Below are 21306 nucleotides of genomic sequence, written 5' to 3' on the forward strand. Positions count from 1 at the left end.
GAGGGGGGCGGCCAAAATTGTTTTTGCTTTGGGCGGCAAAAATCCTAGAGCCGGCCCTGAGCAGGACCAAGTACTGATTTTGCCCCAGATCCCTAAGTGGCCCCTTCAAGGATTGAACTCTCAACCCTGGGTTTAGCAGGCCGATGCTCAAACATCCCTCCCCCTACTTTTCCATTTAGAAGGAGGGGTGGGAACCCAGAGAGGGACAAAGGATTCCCGCTTTGTGCAAAAGATATACAAGGGGGTGGAACAGAACTAAGGGGGCTGCAGTCATGAGAAATCCCCTAGCTATCACCTGAGCTGGAACAAGGACTGTACCAGGGGAAAGGATTGGGCCCGGACTAGGAAGGTGTCCAGTCTGTAAAAGAAGCGTATTGAAACATTTCTGAGTATGAGATTTTATCTGTATTTCAGCTTTCTTACTGTATTAGGCTTAGAGTTGCATATTTTATTTTATTTTGCTCAGTAATTCACTTTGTTCTGTCTGTTATTACTTGGAACCACTTAAATCCTACTTTTTGTATTTAATAAAATCACTTTTTACTTATTAATTAACCCAGAGTATGCATTAATACCTGGGGAGGAGGGGGAGGACAGCTGTGCATACCTCTCTATCAGTATTATAGAGGGCGAACAGTTTGAGTTTACCCTGTGTAAGCTTTATACAGGGTAAAATGGATTTATTTGGATCCCATTGGGAGCTGAGTGTTGGAGACAGGAACACTTCTTAAGCTGTTTTCAGTTAAGCCTGCAGCTTGGGGGGGATGTGGTTCAGACCCTGGTCTGTGTTTGTAGCAGGCTAGTGTGTCTAGCACAACCAGGCAGGGTCCCAAGCTGCCAGGGAAAATGGGCTCAGAGGTAGTCTCAGCATATCAGGTGGCAGTCCCAAAGGGGTTTCTGTGATCCAACCCGTCACAAACCTGTCTTGCTGAGTCAGGCTATTAAAGCTTCCTCTAATACACACACACTGGGAGGGCCACATATATCCGTATTCCTTATGAAAATATGCTTATGCTATGAATATGACATAACTGAGGTATACTTTATGCAAGATGGGCCTTGTGAGATATCATTGGAAAGGTTATGATTTACTGAATGCGATTATCCAATTTGTATGCCTGTATCATTTCTGTATCTGAAGTAAGAAATATTGACTATGTATCTGTATTTCAACTATGCTACTCTGGGTGATGCCCACTGCTAACACTTCAGGTACAACAATGGAAAAGCCAGACAGAGCGGATGGCCCATCAGCGAGGACAATGGACTGTGAAAAGCTTGGCCTTCCTGTGGACACTCCATACTGCCACTGACTCATGGATGCTGTGATATTACAGGGTCAGGTGGTCTTGTCACCTGATACTAAAACATTACCTGGGGTGTCTTGTAACGTTCCACTGAAGGGAAGGGGGTTCAAAGTTGGGAAACAAAGCATGCCTGCCTTATGTAAATCCTGTTTAAGCGTGAGGAAGAAGGCAAACAGGAATCCTCCTCTCCATGGCTGTCTGCCCAAGAAGAAACGAGGAGTCCTTGTGGCACCTTAGAGACTAACTAATTTATTTGGGCATAAGCTTTCGTGGGCTAAAACCCACTTCATCAGATGCATGGAGTGAAAAATGAAGTGGGTTTTAGCCCACAAAAGCTTATGCCTAAATAAATTAGTCAGTCTCCAAGGTGCCACAAGGACTCCTCGTTGTCTTTGCTGATACAGACTAACACGGCTATCCCTCTGAAACCTGCCCAAGAAGAAAATCTGCAAAGGCCACCTGAAGGGAGGGTGGAGTGTGGAGTCCTGACTGACACGGGGGTCCAGTCTGAAAAGGAATATAACTGGAACTCTGAACCACAGAAACTTTGCAACCTGCCTGCAACAATATCTAGGGTGAAAAATACTATTTATAACCAATTTATTTGGTGAAACTAGCTTAGTTTAGGTGTTTGATTTCATTTGCTTAGTAATCTGCTTTGTTGTGTTGGTTACCCCTGTTACCACTTAAAATCTGCTTTTTATAGTTTTGTTTATTATTAAACCCAGTTTCTGTAATTTCTAACTGGGAGGGGCAAGAAGCGTGCACACCTCTCTCCACATTGAGGGACGGGGCGAATTTCATAATATAGCTATAGGTCTGCACTCCAAAGGAGGTGGACATCTGAGTGCTGGAGCAAGTCCCTTAAACCGAGTCTTCCCAGAGCTGATGTGCAGCTGGGTGTGGCCCTGTCTTTGTGTGTGTTAGAGAAGGCTTTAATAGCCTGGCTCAGCAAGACAAGTTCAAGGGGGCCTATGCTGCAGAACAGGTAGACTCAGTGGTATCTCAGCACATAAGGTGGCTTCCCAAGGGGTCCAACCTGTCACTGTACAGAATTACAGAAGTGCAGGTACTTACAGGGTAAAATCACTCCATAGATTTCACACACAGGATTCTGATTCCTGAGAGTCACAATCACACTTGTATTACACATCCCACTTGTATTATTACTGAGATGTTCAGGTTAGTGTTCTATACCAACATTTTTCTACATATGGAAGAAAATCTTTGTAGTTAGTTAATTGACTAAATTAATCTCTTGTGTAACACTTGACTTTAAAGATTAATTTTGAAAGTATGATGTAACTATAGCTGCAATTTGGCAAAGCATACGACTTCATACGTGACAGGTTTCAGAGTAGCAGCCGTGTTAGTCTGTATCCGCAAAAAGAAGAACAGGAGTACTTGTGGCACCTTAGAGACTAACAAATTCATTAGAGCATAAGCTTTCGTGGACTACAGCCCACTATATGCATCTGAAGAAGTGGGCTGTAGTCCACGAAAGCTTATGCTCTAATAAATTTGTTAGTCTCTAAGGTGCCACAAGTACTCCTGTTCTTCTTTTTGACTTCATACATGTTGGAATATCGTGTTTCAGATATCAAAATACTTTTTGTTGCATATATACCTTACATGCACCCCTTTTAGCTAACACTTGTTATTTTCAGGGTATCTGGCATGTCTCAGAATCAGTGTGTGTTTTAAAATTAGAGTTTGGCTGCAAGCAGTTTTTGAACGGAGAGCCTTTGAAACCTTTAAAAGAAAGTTGCACATATTTGCTTTGAAAACTCACAGTGAGAAATACTTGGAAATTTTATTTGAAAATATAAGATGAATAAAATTAGCATTCCGAATCCAGTTGCTGGCACCTCACTGCTTAAAAAAAAAAAAAAATCTAGCCGAGTAGGGATACAGTGAGACAACTAATGTTTAATTCTTTCCCTTGTAATTCTTGGATAGGGTGTGTATATCTCATCACATGTAGGGGGTAGAATACTGACTCGCTTCAATCTGTGAGATGTCTGTATCCAAAGTAGGAATAGAATTAATAAATACAAATGTTGATTATGTTTTTAATTAAAATGCTTTTAAACAGTAATACAGTTTAACACCTGTAAAAATGTGTGAGCTAGTCATGATCAGGATGTGACAGTGCCTCATCTTTTTTACTCCTAAAAGAATAGGTCTGTGATCTTCTGTACTTAAAATTGATGCAGCAAAGTACTTTGCAAAGAAGCTAATGTACTTATTCTTTTCTGTTGCTCCTTTTACTCCCTAGTAATCTAGAAGATCATCTGACACGCAGAGGATTGTTCTTTCTGATACTTAGTAGCCCAAGACATAAAAACATGCATGTCTATATCTTCAAATTTCCTCGTAGGCCTTCTAATTTCCAGCTTATGTTTCATTTGTTATGATGTATGATTCTTTCTTTTGGTTACACTACAACTGGATTTTTACTTCTCAAAAAATAACTTTTTACCTTTTAACCATATAAATTTTGTGGCCTTGTGTCTTATTTTGGATAGGAATAAAATATGGTATGCCTACAGATGATATTATGTTAGTTCTCTGTCTAGCAGTGTGTAAACAAGACCTGAAAGGTTTGGGATGTATTTTGTTTCTCTTTCTCTCTTTGCTTGTGAGCTTTCTCAGTTCTCATTTGAAAGGACAAGTGTGTTTGAATCTTTATTAACGATGGCATTTTTCTTCGTTATTTGTCAGGTGTTTCATTTAAATAGATGATAACCAAAACAAACAAAATACAAAGTTTTTTTTGTTTTTGTTTTTAAGTCTAGGACTCTCTTGCATTCTGAGTTGCTCAGGTTTTTTACCTTTATCGAATGCAGTGTTGTCATCCAGCCCTCCAGCAAAAAATGGGAGGGACAAGATCTGATAAATTTTAATTTAAAAAAAAATCTTTATAATTTTTATAACATTAGACAGAGCACAAACACCATCCTTCCCTTGGCAGGTCACCTTTAACTAGCCTGTATGCTGGTTCTAAGGAATTTACGTTTTCAACTTTGGGATTAAGGCTCTTCCTAATTAGCTTGAATTTAAAAAATTCCCCTTCATAAAGTTTAGTATCATTTTGCTAGTCTTGGGTACAATCTGTCCCACAGAAATTCAGGACCTAACTGCCCTGGAAGACTTACCTGCCTGGAGAACTACATATCACTCAGAAAAAGATTTTTAGTTCGACTGCTTATGACTTCTTTTTTTTATTAATCAACACTTGCTTAACTTCAGTGACTAACATTTTGGATAAAGGATGTATTTAAATATTGAGTACCTCTACCCCTTCAATTAAGCTGTTAGAGCTAACAATAAAAATGCTTTGAGACCACCAGAAAATTCAGGGAAAATTAAAACCAAACTTGATATCCCTGCTTAAAGCAAACACTTTTCACAATTTATTTATATGTTATAACAAAGCCAAAAAGGGCATAAACCCAATTTTTAAATATATTCTTTGAAGATGCTCTTTAGTAACTTAAGCATTTACTGGACTAGGTTGTTGCTGTTCTGGAGTATGTTTAATATAAATCTAGAAGAGGCAAGGGGAGCAGGCATTACAGATATGATGTACTCATTTGGCTACAGATGTAAAAGGAGGAAATGTTACGAGCCAAAAAATCCAACATAGTTCAACATTTATTTGTAATAAAGTTGTACTCTCTTTTTTAACAGGCTTCCTGAAACTCTAAGCAATGGATGAAGACGCACATCAAATGCAGCCCTTGAATGACAAGCAGGTGCCGAACTCTGAAGGTGGATATGTATGGCAGGTCACCGATATAAATCGACTCCACCGTTTCTTATGTTTTGGTTCAGAAGGTGGTACATACTACATCAAGGAGCAGAAACTGGGCTTTGAAAATGCTGAAGTTTTAATAAGACTGATTGAAGATGGTAAAGGTTGTGATGTGGTACAGGAAATAAAGACATTCAGCCAGGAAGGCAGGGCAGCAAAACAGGAGCCCATGCTTTTTGCTCTTGCAATTTGTTCACAGTGCTCTGATGCAAAAACAAAACAAGCAGCATTTAAGGCTGTTTCTGAAGTCTGCCGCATACCAACTCATCTGTTTACTTTCATCCAGTTTAAAAAGGATCTGAAGGAGGGCATGAAGTGTGGCATGTGGGGCCGTGCCCTGAGAAAAGCTGTTGCAGACTGGTACAATGGAAAGAATGGCCTGGCGGTTGCTTTAGCAGTTACAAAATATAAACAAAGAAATGGTTGGTCTCATAAAGATCTACTGAGGTTGTCCCACCTAAAACCTGCCAGTGAAGGTAACAGTAATGTTTAATTGACCTTGAGACTGGATTAGTTAAGAAAATATGCTATATCAATACTACATTAAGCCTATCATTTCTAGCCTATGTCTGTCCTGGAAGTCTAAAGGTCTTGATGGAATAGTGGTCTCTCAGCATCCATGTATCCTTCAGGTTAAACTTTAGAAATAATACAGAGCTGATAGCTAGAAAATATGGTCTGTTTATCTTGACTCTTTAAGAATAAATCTGGTCTTTCATTATCTTTTGTGACTGCTGTCAAGAGATGGCTGAATAATTCTTACAAATCATTTAGTTGATTTTTTTTTTTCCCCATCAGTGGCAAATACATTTATTTTTTCATTATTCAACCAGATCTGTTGTTTCCTCATTATTTTTGACCTTTGGTCACCGTTTTATGTTTCTCCTCAAATATAATTTATTTTTATATATTAAAAAATGCAGATTACGTCAAAATGCTTTAATGCTTTGTAGCGTGTTGGGGTAACTGAAATATTTATACATAGCAGATTGACAGTCATCTTTTCATTGTATGTTCTCACTAGTTTTATCCCCTTATTTTTCACAACACTGTGCTTGCTGTGGTGTAAAGTAGGGGACAAAACATTGTAAAGAAGACGACTTGTATTAAGTTTCATCCTTCCAAAGGGAGATGATACAGTAAATAAAATAAATCTTGGAAAGTATTCTGAATTGCGCATCCTAATGTATTTGACTATAGTGTTCTAACTTAAACCCACTCTATTGATAGCTGGCTAGCAGTTCTGGGAATGAAACCATAGTTAAAAGCATCCTTCTAACCAACACTCCTAACAGACTTACTAAACTCTCTGATATCTGGGTCATAATCCTGAATGGAAAATATTTTTGTCTTTCAATAGGACTCGCTGTAGTTACTAAGTATATCACCAAGGGGTGGAAGGAAGTCCAAGAGGCATATAAAGACAAGGAATTTTCTTCTGAGACTGAAAAATTGTTAAAATATCTGGAGGCTGTGGAGAAAGTGAAACGTACGAAAGATGAATTGGAAGTTATTAATTTGATAGAAGAGTATAGGTTAGTTAGGGAGCATCTCCAGACAAACCATTTGAAATCTAAAGAGGTGGGTATGTGTATGTAAATATTAACATCTTGCATCAAATAACTAGTGCCCTTTTAAAATTTGTTGTCTTGTTTATCTTGACAATTTTGGATTGCTGAAAATATATTTTTATCCAAATGGAACTCTTAAAGCTTTTTAAAATAAATTAATAAGTAGTTAAATTAACATGATGAAGCTCTCTGTATAATTCTGACATTTTAAAATACATTGTTTGCATATTTTGCTTGATGTTTTGTGTATACACCAGACAGCCTCTCATCAAATTAAAATGTTGTCTCCCTCCCTCCACCCCTCTTCCGTATACTACTGTAACAGGTGTGGAAGGCATTGTTGCAGGAGATGCCCATTACAGCAATGTTGAGGAATCTAGGAAAGATGACTGCAAATTCAGTACTTGAACCAGCAAGCCCAGAAGTAGCAATAGTGTGTGAAAGACTGAGAAATGAGAAACTGTTAAAAAAGGTAAGAACTGTTTTCACTACTCAGTGCTTTTACTTCTGGTATGATTGTCTTCCTAAATTGCATTTCTTAAAAACTTCAGAAGTGTATGTATTGATGGGAAATGTTTAGGTATGTTTTGACATAGATCCAATTACATATAATAATTGCTAATCAAAGATAACCTTTGTATGTGAAAGTTGTTATTTTTTTACTATTCTGCAGTTGACTTCACTTTGCTTATGAACCTGGATTCAGGAAAGCACTTAAGCATGTACTTAACTTTAAGTATTTGACTAAGTGTTTTCCTGAGTTGGAGCCATGGAGAATTTCATTTGCTGGTCTCATGCATTAATGTTGTAACTTAAGCATTCTTATGTACTGCTTTAGTAATCAATTGTACGTGGTCTTCTGAAGCTACTCCAATAGTGGGGTAAAAGTGCAGCAGTTGCTATTTCAGAGTTTGAAATATATAATTAGAAATACTTTAAATTTATGAATTTCTGAAATTTTAATATTGTTAATGGAAAAGTCTAGCAAAAGCCTGGGAATGGAGTGGAAGAGCAGCCTGGTATGCGTTCCATTTTCAGGCCCCTGCACAAGGAGAAGGAGCAGAAGTGAGGTTATCTCCTCACTCCTAAGGATCCCTGAGGAAACTAGGAAAGCAAGTGGAGGAGAAGTGCATAGAGCCAAGACAGGAAGACAAAGCATGATAAGTGGGGGAGAGACACTCTTCCCCCCTTCCCCCCACCCCACTCTGAGCCTTTTGAGGCACTTGCTGAGAAAATGAAGGAAGAAAGTGGGTTGGTCCTTGCGACAGTGATGGATGAGACACTTGGACTTCAGGATGTGGCTCCTTCCCTGGGCCTTCCATGGACTGGGGATGATGCAGAGAAGACTGCAGTCAAGGAATCTTCATTTTCCAGGATCCTCTCCAAGAGGCCCACAGAAGAGCAGAAGCCTGTCAGAAGAAAGGGTCTCCTCTTTCCTAGATCCCTCCAAAAAGCTTATAGCATCAGAACTGGCAGGGAAAGGAGTGACCAAAAGAGGGGAGGCGCTATTACGAAAGAGGGGAGAAGGTGTGTACATGTTTAGATCTGTTGGACCTTCACATTTTCCTGCTGGCACAAGCAAGCTACATAAACACCACTAAAGGAGAACAAAATGAGGGGAAAAAATAAATTAGTAAAGCAAAATAAAAAACAGTGGCTAAAATACGTAAGAGACAATAGACTGGTTGGTCCCCAAACTGTGGGGCGTAACCCCTAGGGGGACACAGAGGAACATTCAGGCAGGCACATCGGGGCCCAGGCCACCCCCCCCAGGGGACAGGGAGGGAGCGCCACCCAGCCCTGCTTTGGCTCCAGCTTTGCTCCGGCCCTGTCCCCAGCCATGGCCCCTGCTCCCATCCTCAGCCTTGGCCCTCAGCCACAGCTCCACACCCAGCCGCAGACCCAGCTGCCAGGCTGTACCGCAACCCAGCCGCAGCTCTGCTCCCAACCCTACCGCCAGCTGTGGTCCCAGCCTCAGCCCCCTTACCCCTGTCCGCATAGCCTGAATGTTGCTTCAGGAGGCGTGGGTATGGACATGGACAAGGAGGGGAATGACCCTGAAAAGTTTGGGGACCACTCCAATAGGCTAACATAGTACTTTTCCAAAAAAGTCAGTTTCAGATAACTGAATTTGGCAGCGTAGCTTCATATTTAATACATAAAAATGACAACTTTTCTATTTTGAAAAAGGATTTCTTTTTTTCACTTGGCTCTGAGATGAAACCCTATTTAAGTGCTACAGTAGATCAACTTAAAAGAAATGTCTTTCAGTTATTAAGATGGAGAATGCTTAACAGGGTTGCATTCTGTCCCTCAAATCTTCCAAGCTAGAAGATTCCCAGCAGGGCCGGCTCCAGGCACCAGCCGAGGAAGCTCGTGCTTGGGGCGGCAGATTCCCTCAAATCCTTTTATTTATTTATTTTTTGCTTCACCGCTTCGGCCGCCCAGCAGGTTTTTTTTCTTTTTTCTTTTTGGTTCGCCGCTCTGGCCACCCTGTAGGGGGCGGCGGCGTGGAGGAGGGGAGCACCCTGCTGGGAGCAGGCTGCGCGCTCCATCTGCCCCAGCTGGTGCCAGGTCTGTAGCAAGCCCGGCAGGGCAGCCTGTGTCGTTCCCTGCCTGCTGATCGGACCAGCGCGGAGCCCTCCCGGAAGGCGGCGCGGCGGGAGGGGCTGAGTGGCGAGCGCCCCGCTGAAGGAAGCCCTGACCTCCCCCCTTCTCTCTCTACCCCCTTCTCTCTCTCCCCCCGCTCCCTCCCTCTTCCCCCTGCTGCCCAGGGCACGTCTGCAGCGCCGGGAGTCCCCCAGCACCTGCGCTCTGGCCGCCCTGCACGGGTTTTTTATTTTGCTCTGCCGCTCTGGCTGCCCTGCAGGTGTTTTTTGTTGTTGTTGTTTGTTTTTATTGTTGTTGATGTTTTCATCTTATACTAGATTGGTCTAAAAGTATGCCTGTTGATTTTTTTTTTTTTTAGATCTGCCATTCAGTTGACCATGAGATTTTTGTTGGCTTGTTTGCGAACAAGTTTGGATGGGTGGAGCTGCTGCTATTTGATTCTGTTCTTTCAAAACAAATTCAAAAGGTGTTTATGGGCAGCTTCAGCTCTATCCCAAGCACTCATGTAGGGTGCTGCAGGGCTTGATATTGTCACTTCTTTGATTAAAGTGTATATGATCGCTAGGAGTGTTAGTGAAGAGACATAGGCTGAAATTCAGTCAGTAGGTTGATGACACACAGCTCTACATCTCCATTGCATCTGACCTAGCTGGAGAAATGGAACAACTTGCCTAATGCCTTGATGAATTTAGGGCATTGATGAGAGCTAGGTGGCTGCAAAGCAATCCAGAGAAAATTGAGTTTATGTTGGTGGGCACCCTCATACCTGAGCCCCTCACAGAGGGAGTGTCACTGCAGTTTGTAAAACAGGTGCACACTATGATGGTATTGTTAGATCCTGGGATGCGCCTGGGTCCCTTAGTGGAGATTTTCCATCTGTGCCTGATTAAAAGAGTGCAATTTTATGTATGTTTTGTGAGAGAGAGGACCTTGGTGACACAATTATTCATGCTTTTGTTAACTCTCAAGATTAGACTGCTGCAATGCACTGTGCACAGGGTACACATTAGGACTGTTTGGAAGCTGAAGGTAGTGTGAATGCTGCAGTCTGCTTATTAAGTGGAGTTGCACTTTGGGAGCACTTTAGACCAGTGCTGTGTGATCTGCACTGATTCCAGTAAGCTTCTGGGTGGAATTCAAAGAGTTGATTATAACTATAAAGCCTTAAATATATGGGTACCTGATTAGCTGAGTGATTCATGCCATGGTATACTGCCACTGTTGAGATTAGCAGAGGCAGTGGATCTGGAGTTCTCTCAACATAAATGAGAGAGAGCGCTACTGGGGAAAAAAATGTCTGTGGTAATTTTAATTTTTTTTAAGTTGCTTCACCCTCCTCCCTTGTTTGCCAGAGCCCAAACTTGTTAACCTTAGGGCATACTGTAAAGCTCATTGTGAAATTTCTGGGGGTGCCCTGTAATAAGTTACGTTCTGTATTGGCCTGGTTGTTGGGATAGTGTTTGCTGTATGACAAAATTGGTTTAACTCAATTGGGTAGTCTGCAATATAGATCAGAAGGATAAGAATCGCTCAATATAGCCATTTATCAGCAAACACTTAAGAGTTGGTAAGGGACAATGCCAAAACTATTGGACTTAATTATTCTGTCTCTGGCCAGCCTGTGAAACTGGTTTTAACAGGAATGGCTCAGACTTCCCAGGCACAGGAGAACAAAGAACTCTAGAAGGTTTTAAAAAGGACTGTTTTAAAAAGGAGACCTAAGCAAGTAACCAGACTTAAACTAGCCTCAGACACAGGAACCTGCTGGGGTGTCTGGAGAAGCTAGGCTTACATAGGTCGCCATCGTGGAATGGTGGGAATTTAGTTAAGATAGACATGCGTGTAGACTGTTCGTTTTAAAATAATTTTTCTCTAAAGTTTTGTTCCTACTGCTAAATAAAAAATACTTTTATTTTTAAGAGGTTGTTGGTCACTGCATATCACTGGTTTTTGAAGGGTAATTGTGTCCAGGTCTAAGAGTGAAAGAATTGCAAAGTTCCACTCTGAGTTAAGTAAAGGTTTGAGGCCAAACAGCTGAGGAGACCAGAAAGGAGACAGAGGTCCAAGCAGCCCCATAACTGTTTTTTCTCTCTTTAAGTATGTTGTTTTAAGGGATGTGAGGACTAAAGAGGATATATTTGTGTATAGCCACATTTGTTTCTATTTTGTTGTGATTTTTAATTTACGAAATAAGTGCACAGAGAGTGCCTATAATTGTATTTTAAAGATTTGAAGAAACAATAAAATAAGGCAGATAATTGCAGCTGTAGAGAGAGAATGCAATTGTAGTTAATATTTTCTGCAATAATTGAACTTTGTACTTTAAATGTATTTTTAAAGCATGTTTTGTTTATAGGCTCGAATACATCCATTCCATGTTTTGGTTGCATTAGAAACCTACAAAGCAGGACATGGAAACCGGGGAAAACTTCGGTGGCTTCCTGATAAAGACATTTTAGAAGCTCTTGATGTCTCTTTTTACAAAACATTCAAGGTAATGGTCTGTTTAACTATCATATTCCCTGCTAGAGAAGTCATAAGCCTGGCTTTGCAAATATCTGGAGTGTTTTAAAGCAGAGTTAGCAATAAGATACACAAGTATTCTTACTTACTGAGATTGGTCCTAAAATTCTCTCCCAAGTATGATGGGGTGGACTAGGCCCAAAGGCCCCCTGCTGGAGGCCTCAGGATTCTGCCATACCCATTCCTGGAAAGGAGCAGTGGAGAGGTCCTCCAAGAGGTCTAGAGTGGTTGCGAGGAAACAGCCAATCAGAGAGGCTGCTGGAACAGCCAATCAGGAGCCAGAAGGGCCATAAAAAAGGAACTGTAGAACAAAGCAATAGTTAGTTGGTACTTGGTGCTGGAGAAGAAAGGACTGCATGCCTGGCGGGAAGAGCAGCAGGACCACAGACAGTCTGCTGGCAGGGACCAGGGGAGTGAGAGGCTTCTGGCTGGCTGCTAAGACTGAGCCAAAGACAGTTTGCTAGCAGGGGCCGGGGCTGCTACCGAGTAGGGAGTGAACCTTGGGAGGGCTGTAGGAAGATCCAGGGAGGAAGCCCTGGGGATATGGTCCCACATCAGGGCTGGGATTACTTAAAGACTGACCCCAGGGAGGGCTAGAGAAACACCACCAGTGGGGTATTGAGATAGACCCTGGCGGACTGTATACCCCAGAAGGGGTTCATTCTGGTTCACATGCAGTTAGTGTGTGAGACTCGGTGAGAAGGCTGAGTCACTGGAAAAACTACCTAAGAACCCTGAAAGGGGTCACCAAAACTGAAGGAACGCAGACACCCCAACCAGAAAGGGGCACTTGCGAGAGGTGGGTGCTGACCCCATTACATCAAGACTATTAAAGGACATTTTGCCTCCTGCCTTAATTCTTTTTCTTATAGTGCAAGTGGATCTGTTTCCAGCTATCCAGTGCATTGTTAGTGGTTTTTTTTTTAACTTAGATGGCCCAAAATGGGTGGTGGTTTTGTTTTTTGTTTAAGCATAGCTTAATGTTGTGTGGGAGGTTGTTTATTTTAAATTGAAGGGCAGATTTTTTGCTGTCATTTTGTTAGCCATGTCTGATCATGAGGTGCAGTCAGCTTTAAAGAACTTTATGATCTGTGATATAAATGTGCCTTTCTGATAAGCATGATTAATATCTGAAGTGTTTAGGGGAGAAGTATTCTCCTCATAATTGAATTTTCCCCACATTTATTTAGGCACCTTAAACTATAGTGTCCTTTTAACTTTTGTAGCTATCCATCTTTGTTCAAAAGCATTGGCACAAAATAAAAATATATTACTAAATCATATTATCAAATTATTACGTAAAAAAGTTCTTTCATCAGCTGATAGCATTCCATTTTGTAAAACACAATATGATAATGTTTTCAGATAACCAACAGTTTCAGTTGAGGAATATATGAACAATGAAGCTAAGCTAGAAAGTGATAACTTTGATGAGTTAACCAAAACACTCGGTTACCTAGTTAGTTTTTGGTTTTGGTTGATTGGTTTTTCCCTTGGGTGTCAGGGCCTTTCCTGGAAACAGAATATTATGAAGTCAAGACTGCATTTTATTGCCACATTTTTATGTCCATTGACTTTCAGATATTAGGCACCAGTTAATTAGTTCTGTAATTACACTAGTTACTAATCTACTGTTCATGGAAAAAAATGCTGGTAAATGTTGAAGTAAGCTGGGTGTAATTCTTAAAAGGTTACATTGCGTTGTAAGTTCTGTCACTAATATTTTGAAGTCATAGTACTTTTGCATTTAAACAATACCTAAATAATTGTTTGGCTAAATTGAATTCAGCTGCTGGTTGTATGGTTAGTTTCATTTGTTTCTTGAGAGAACATTATGTGGATTTGGTGATTTAGAGGGAGGTACTTTTCTGACAAATTTCTGTAATGAATCAATACCCCAGCATGATTCCATGGGCACTCTCAAATAAAATGAAAAATGGGGGTCCTGACCACGTGTCATCAATGAAGATTTCAAGACCTTTTTTACCAGAGCCAGGGTTATTATTTAATCTCCTTTTTAGTATTGAATTTTTGTAGCAAAGGTTTAGTAATTTTAATATTGTGTCAAAAGAGAAGGGGCATTCACTTGATTTGTTTAGCTGCTTTAAAATATACTCTCCTGGAATAGAAAAGGGAGAGAGGGGGAGAGTTGAAAATAAATCAGTATTTTGAGATTTTTATATATATGTTTTTTTCTGTCATTGTTTAGACAGTGGAACCAACAGGGAAGCGTTTCTTGCTTGCAGTTGATGTCAGTGCTTCCATGACACAAAGAGTTTTGGGCAGTGTGCTCAATGCTAGTACAGTTGCTGCAGCAATGTGTATGGTAAGAAATGGATCTCTTCTTGTAGCCATCCAGAATTCTTTAGGCTTGATTATTTAGAACAGTGAGTCAGTATTGTATAGGGTTACCATATTTTGTGCCTCCCAAAGGAGGACACTTCACAGCCCCCGCCCCCGCCCAACTCCGCCCCCTCCCCAAAGTCTCCGCCCCCTCCCCTGCTTCCTGCGAACATTTAAGTCGCGGGAAGCCTGAAGCAGCTAAGGGGGAGTGTGGGGGGAGGAGGCGCGGCCCAGGCTGTCCCCGGCCCTGGGGTGCCGGCCCCGGGCCCGGCCCCCGGCCGACCACCCCCGCCCGCCCAGCACTGCGGTCCCCGGCCCGGCCCCTCGGCCCCGCCAGCCCGTCCCCCGAGCCCCCGGCCCGGCCTGGCACTGCCGGAGCCCCCGAGGCCCCGGCCAGGCACCGCACCGCCGGCCCGGCCCCGAAGCCCCCGGTCCGGCCCCGCTCCGCCGGCCCGGCCCGGCCCCCAAGCCCCCGTCCCGGCCCCCCCCCCCGATTTTTCCCGGACACGTCCGGCTTTTTGGGCTTTCCCCCCGGACGGGGATTTGGAGCCCAAAAAGCCGGACATGTCCGGGAAAATCCGGACGTATGGTAACCCTAGTATTGTACTGCTCTTCTGGCACAAAGATGTCTTCAAGATGCCACTAGAGGATTCCTTAAGCATGGTGGAAATCTGTGAGTGGCATAGGGACACCAAAAGTAGCTTCTGTGCCAACCCCCTCCTGGCTTCTGGTATAGAAGATATGGCCAGGACACCCTTATGCATGGTTGCTAGAAAGGCCCCTGAAGACTGTTGGTAACCAGAATCAATAAGAGCAGCCTAAATACTAGGCTGGTACCCAGCATATATTAGAGGAGTCTTCAGGCTGCTTTTGTCTTAAAATCACTATCCTTGCAGCACAATGCAGACTGAATTGAAAGTGATTTGGGAAAATATTTATACATGAATCCATCTCAGCAAGCCATGTTTTGAGGAATGTATTCACACATATGGAATGTTAATTTAGAAAGGATGATAATGTTTTAAATCGGGGGAAAAATACATACTTTTTTCCTTTTTAGGTTTTAAAATTACTTTGCTGGAAATATGTAATATAGAAAAATACTCCAGTGCACTTTCCAAATATCAGTCAATTTGTTTTTAAAACTTAAACTTTAAAATGAAATTACTTTTGCTTTTTTAAATTTCAGGAATATAGAAAAATAGAAATGTACCATGTTCAAAATGTAGTCAGTTTCCTATAACAGAAAGGAAAGAGAGAGAGAACAGAAAAAATTCTAACTTTGTAACTAGAAACTAAAAATTAAGGTGTTTTTTTGTTATAGTGATTAGGTCCATTAGTTCCTCTTGGATTGCTGCAATATTTAGGCACTCTAGGATATCAGTGCAAATTAAGGGTAGAGTTGAAACATTAACTTCACTTTTTTGGGGGTCAGTCATATCTGTATTATTTTAATTTGGTGCTTTGTGTTTTTAGTAGAAAATATGTTGAATTATCACAAAACAAACAATCTGCAGATAATTACAAAGTGATATAATTAAAATACTTGACCTAATTCCCCAAAACCTTATTTTTCTCCCAGGTTGTTGCACGCACAGAGAAAGATTCCAATATTGTTGCCTTTTCGCATGAAATGGTCCCCTGTCCAGTGACAAAAGACATGACATTACCTCAAGTATTACTGAAAATGTCTGAAGTATGTGAAGACTGTTTTGTTGTACTGTAGTTACTGTATAATTCTGATAAATCTATTGCCAAAAATTAAGACATAATTTGAGTGATTTAGTATTTGCATTCTAATTTGTGCTTTCTAATTAATCCTAGTAGTACATTTATTCTACATTTTAGTAAAATACTCTTCTTGTTTTTCTTTTCTTAATATATCTGATTGCTACTGAAAAGCTATGTCAAGTAAATCGTATTACTTTACTATCTGAATAGTTCTACACTTAATTTTAGAGAAGTGGTATTGGCACATAATCTCATAAACTTAAAAAAATAGATGAGAACAATAAATTCTGTAAGGCAAAATGGTGTAATTTTTTTTTTATAACATTACGAAAAAAGCTTCTGCATATAGTACATAAAATACTTTACATTTTCAAAGCAACTGTATAAACAGTCATCTTTATATCTTCAATTCTGCATAGTCACTGCAATGTTCTAATTCATATTTTTCAGTGCTGTTAACTTGTGCTTTACAACAGCACGTGCCAAAAAATTTATCAATTTCTGGGAAATAAACTCCTCTGGTCACGTATCCAAAGCCCATTGCAGCTGGATAAGACTCCAGTTGACATCAGTGGTTAGGTTAGCCTCCAATTACAGTATTGAGTAAAAAAGGCCAAAATCCAGGGCCCAGTCCTACAATTTGATGAGCACAGGTAGACTTGTGCACCCTTTTGGAACTCCACTGATTTCAGTGGACATGCATCTTGCATTGCAGGATGGGGCCTGCTGAGTTAGTCGTTATAAGTAAGTTGTAAGGAAAAAAACTTCACTGTCTGTCTGCCATCAGAAAGACTTTTCTTGATTACTAAACTTATTAATTTTCCCTTTATGTTGCTACTCCTTATTTTTCTGTATGTTTTCAATTTTGTTGGCACTGGCCAATTTTGTTGAAGGGTAAAGTCTGTGCTTCATATTCTTGAGGTATCATATTTCCTCTACATCCATCTCAAACCCACTCAAGTTAAACATAGTTTTTTAAAGCTAAATTCAATGTATTGAGTTGCTTGTAAGCTATACTTGAGTCCCTTATCATTTTGGTTAAGGTTCCCTCCCCCCCCCCCCCCCCCAAAGAACCATCCTCAGAGAAATTTACATTCAGTTTATCCATAATTGCTCATAAATTCTTTTTGACTACTTTCTAAATATCTAGAGCTGTCTGAAACTTGAAATTTCCAGTTTGTGGGAACTTTCAATATTTTGACATTTGAAATTTTTATATAGAAATTTCAGTATTTCATTTTGGGTAGCAATGAAACCCAATTTTTAGAAATTTCTCACAAACTGAAAATTCTGGAAAAAAAAAATTGTTTTGGAAACAACACATTGTGATTCCAAGGGGAAATATGCTATTGGGACCCAGTAGCTACTGACTAAACTTGACATGATTCTAGTTAGTTTCACTGTTGGAATCCTACCCTGAGTTCATCAAAAGTTCCTCAAACCCAATATTTTTCAACAAAACACTTCAAGCTGATAAATCTGCATTTTCTAACAAAACACTGTATCACTGAAATATTTTCAATCAGCTCTATAAATAAACATAATTGTTTTTAAATATACTTTGATACATTTTATGTTCAATGTTTCTCATGCAATTAATATCAAAGAAAGAGTAACCCATTGAATGCTACATTGTAGATAGAAGTAGGAAAGCTGTTAACTTTGTCATGTCCTCCTTTGTATTATCCAATTCAGGGCCACATTGGTGTTGGATAGTTAATCATAGCTGTTAATATGAAAGGATAATATTTATAAGATATCACTGTAATACTTCCAGAATTTTATGGTGAAGAGCCTTATACAGTTCTTAATAATATTCTTATGTATTTTTAGATTCCAATGGGTGGCACTGATTGTTCTCTTCCAATGATATGGGCTCAAAAAACACACACAGCTGCTGATGTCTTTATTGTGTTCACTGATAATGAGACCTTTGCTGGAAATATTCATCCTGCAGTTGCTCTGAAGGAGTACAGGGAGGTAAATAACCTTCTGATAATACAGTATCATTATTCTCTCATACAATAGTGGGAAAAATATTAAATTGTTCAGAAATTTCTTTTAGAGACGAAAGCATTTGTGGTTTAATGCAATAGATGTATACTTTTGTATTACAGAAAAAAAGGTTCATTCTTCGAATCTTTGTACACTCAGGGAGAAATGAATGGCATTCGTTGCAGATAAATCTTGGGGGGAAAAAACAGCAATTTTCAGATAAAAATTTCTCATTAATTATTGGCCCAATATTTACATCCTGTGTTTAAGTTTCTGTAACAAAATTTGACATGCTTAGTGAATTTTTGAACTTTTCTATTGGATATATGATTGGTAAATCAGTGAAATTCTACTTGTACAAAAAAAAAGTGAAGTTCTGATATTCCTCAGTGCTTTGGGATAGAGTTGTTTTCAGTAATGAAGTAAAAACTTGTATAGAAATAGCTGCCAGTATGAGATTATGGGAGCCTGCAAAGAAGGCAGATCAACAGGAGTGAAAAAGCCACTGAAACAGAGCTTATGTTGCTTATTATCTTTTCAGGAGGAAAGCTACTGAAGTTATTAGCTCGGCAGGCTACTAGCCTCCAGTAGCTTTTCTTGTGCTGATCTTGTAAGCTCTGTAGGCTTTCTCCCTATAAGTCGATTTGAAATGAAACTTCACTTATAATGAAGTCAAACTGCAGAAAAATTACTTCAATATAAACATGTTCCACTGTAATAAAATGTTGTTCAAATTCTGAATATAATAGATCTTTGACATCCTCTGTAGGAAAGAGATTTAATTTATATTCATATTATACCTTTTACTTTATATAACTCATGTGAGGACCTCAGAGTTCTTCACAAACACTAAAAACTTAATCACCACAGCACCCTTGTGAGGTAGGTAAGTGTTACCTCTGTTCTGCAGTTGAGTAAAATTGAGGCAGAGATGTTGAATGACTAGACCAAGGGTCACCAAGAAGTCTGTGTCAAGTATCAGGGGGTAGCCGTGTTAGTCTGGATCTACAAAAACACCAAGGAGTCTGGTGGCACCTTAAAGACTAACAGATTGATTTGGGCATAAGCTTTCGAAAGCTTATGCCCAAATAAATCTGTTAGTCTTTAAGGTGCCACCAGACTCCTTGGTGTTTTTCAAGAAGTCTGTAGCAGAGCTGAGACCTGATCTGACTGCAAGAGCTATTTTATCCATAAATGCAGCTATTCCTCCTATTAGATGAGTGGATGGCCATTACTGACAACAGTCATATAAAATGTAGTCCATAGAAAATGTAAATGTTTCCATTTGAAATAGTCTGTGCTGAAAAGTGGGTTAACTGTGTATTCCTGTCCATAGGCTTTGGTGGTGGGTAAAAGCAACTGATTGTATTTATTTAATTTTCACATAAATCAAACTCAGACTTTTATTTTGGTTTAAAAAAATATTAACAGCTAGATTTTGCAATCCTTATTCATGAAATCTCCTGCTGCCATCATCACTGAATCAGTGCACTATGGAGTACCTGAGTAAGGACTGCAGGATTAGGCCCTAGCTGATTTATAAATTGTCGTGTGTATTTTCTGGTGTACTGAAAATGCTTTATTTGCTTTCCTTCCTACTTCTAGAAAATGGGTATTCCAGCTAAACTGATCGTTTGTGGAATGACATCAAATGGCTTTACCATAGCAGACCCAGATGATAGAGGGATGTTGGATATATGTGGCTTTGACACAGGAGCTCTAGATGTCATTCGCAACTTCACTTTGGATTTGATTTAATCTGTGAGCACCTGCTATTCACAGTGGGTCCATTGCTGGCAAGAGACTCTGCCCTGAGAACTCCCAGCCAAATGTACTATACTAAAATATGGCACATGATGCACATATCAGAATGATACCTTTTTGTAAAGAGAAAAGCAGATGAGTTATTACTTTTTTTTTTTGTTGCACATAGTTTAAAAATAACAATGGGAAAGCGTTCTAAATGTTGCTACACAGTTTGATTTAATTTCATTTATAATAGTTGAACAATACTAAGGTTTTCTGTCACTGTATAATGCCTTTGTCTTCAATAATAAATTGACGAGTTACTTCTGGTATTGGGAGTGGGGGCAGGAAAGGGAAATGGTGTTAATGTTTTTAAATAGTGTTAGTTTAACAGCAGTTTACTCACCTTTTTTTTTTTTTTAATCTTTGTATTTGAAAAGAATAAGATTCAACCATTTCCATTGTTCAGTTTCAAATCTATAAAAGAGAAATTATTTTCTGGAGTGCACTAGACCATGTAACTGTGATGGAGTGTAAAAGTTACTTGTCAAATTTTATACTGACAAAGTGAAAGTGGAAATATGTGACTAAATTGTGATAATCAGACTTTTTCTGAACAGATTACTATCTGGATCTTCTAAAATAAAATATGTAACTTTTTTGGTAAATTGAAAGGCAGTTTTTGTACATTGCAATTTCAGCAGCACTATTGTGGAATTTGTATCCTTTGTAAGAAATCTGTACAAACTCTTTTTAGCAAAAGAGGATCCCTGAAGTCCCATCCTCCAAAGTAATAGCTTGCTGAGATTTCAAGTGCTTTTTTGATGAGGAAGATTAACACACTAATTCAGATGCATTTAACTCTTCAGTTTTGGTCATCATAATCAGAAAAAAATTAGCTGTTAATTTCTGTATTATCTGCTCATTCTTTTGAAGAAATCTTACCCTAAAAAAGCAGAGCACTTCATGGCATTTAATCTGTTTAAAGATTAACTTTATTTTTCTGATTTTTAAAAAGAAATTAAATCCGTAATCTATTTTCAAAACTGTCTACTTCATAGTGACATTCTTACAATGATCTTTCTGCATTATACAGCTGCCCTCTTAACAGTCAAAATCTTACTTGTTTAGCAATGTATTGGAAATGAGAGTTTTAATCTTCTGTATGACAATAAAGAAAGAAGAGGCCAAAAGGCATAGGGGAGAAAGTTATGTCTACAGGTAACTTCTTGACTCTGTTTTAGAGCAGGGATTAATAGTAATGCGATTATATAATATCAAAATGTCACAGATTAAAAACACAAGTTTTATCTTTAAGGTTTTTTAGTAATACTTTACATCTTTCCCTAAATTGTATGCATGTGGCTGTCAGTGTCCTGCTTAGGGTGACCAGACAGTAAATGTGAAAAATTGGGATGGAGGTGGCAGTAATAGGAGCCTATATAAGAAAAAGACCCAAAAATCGGGACTGTCCCTATAAAATCAGGACATCTGGTCACCCTAGTCCTGCTAGCTGTGGTTATTTTAAAAGAGTAATTTGGTGTTTGTTTGAAAAAGATTGTAGTTATAAAATAAGCTAATTATAGTAAATAATACATCACACTTCTGTTGCTGTGCTGAAAATATGCTTTGAGATGTAAAGCAGGTGTTCACATTTGAACAA

General features: G+C 39.5%; 1 protein-coding gene across 1 annotated transcript in view; it reads left to right on the forward strand.

Moving 5' to 3' along the window:
• The window catches only part of RO60 (Ro60, Y RNA binding protein), a 32156-nt gene extending 11196 nt beyond the window's left edge, over positions 1–20960 (forward strand). Inside the window, exons 2-9 of the mRNA XM_054038322.1 lie at positions 5001–5600; positions 6485–6705; positions 7021–7167; positions 11662–11799; positions 14038–14154; positions 15754–15867; positions 17736–17882; positions 19503–20960. Of these exons, the coding sequence (XP_053894297.1) occupies positions 5021–5600; positions 6485–6705; positions 7021–7167; positions 11662–11799; positions 14038–14154; positions 15754–15867; positions 17736–17882; positions 19503–19655 (1617 nt within the window). The 5' untranslated portion in view covers positions 5001–5020 and the 3' untranslated portion in view covers positions 19656–20960. The remainder of the gene's footprint in view (positions 1–5000; positions 5601–6484; positions 6706–7020; positions 7168–11661; positions 11800–14037; positions 14155–15753; positions 15868–17735; positions 17883–19502) is intronic.
• Positions 20961–21306: the final 346 nt, after the last annotated feature.

This window comes from Malaclemys terrapin, chromosome 8 (assembly GCF_027887155.1).
Source record: "Malaclemys terrapin pileata isolate rMalTer1 chromosome 8, rMalTer1.hap1, whole genome shotgun sequence".
NCBI classification, from domain to species: domain Eukaryota; kingdom Metazoa; phylum Chordata; order Testudines; family Emydidae; genus Malaclemys; species Malaclemys terrapin.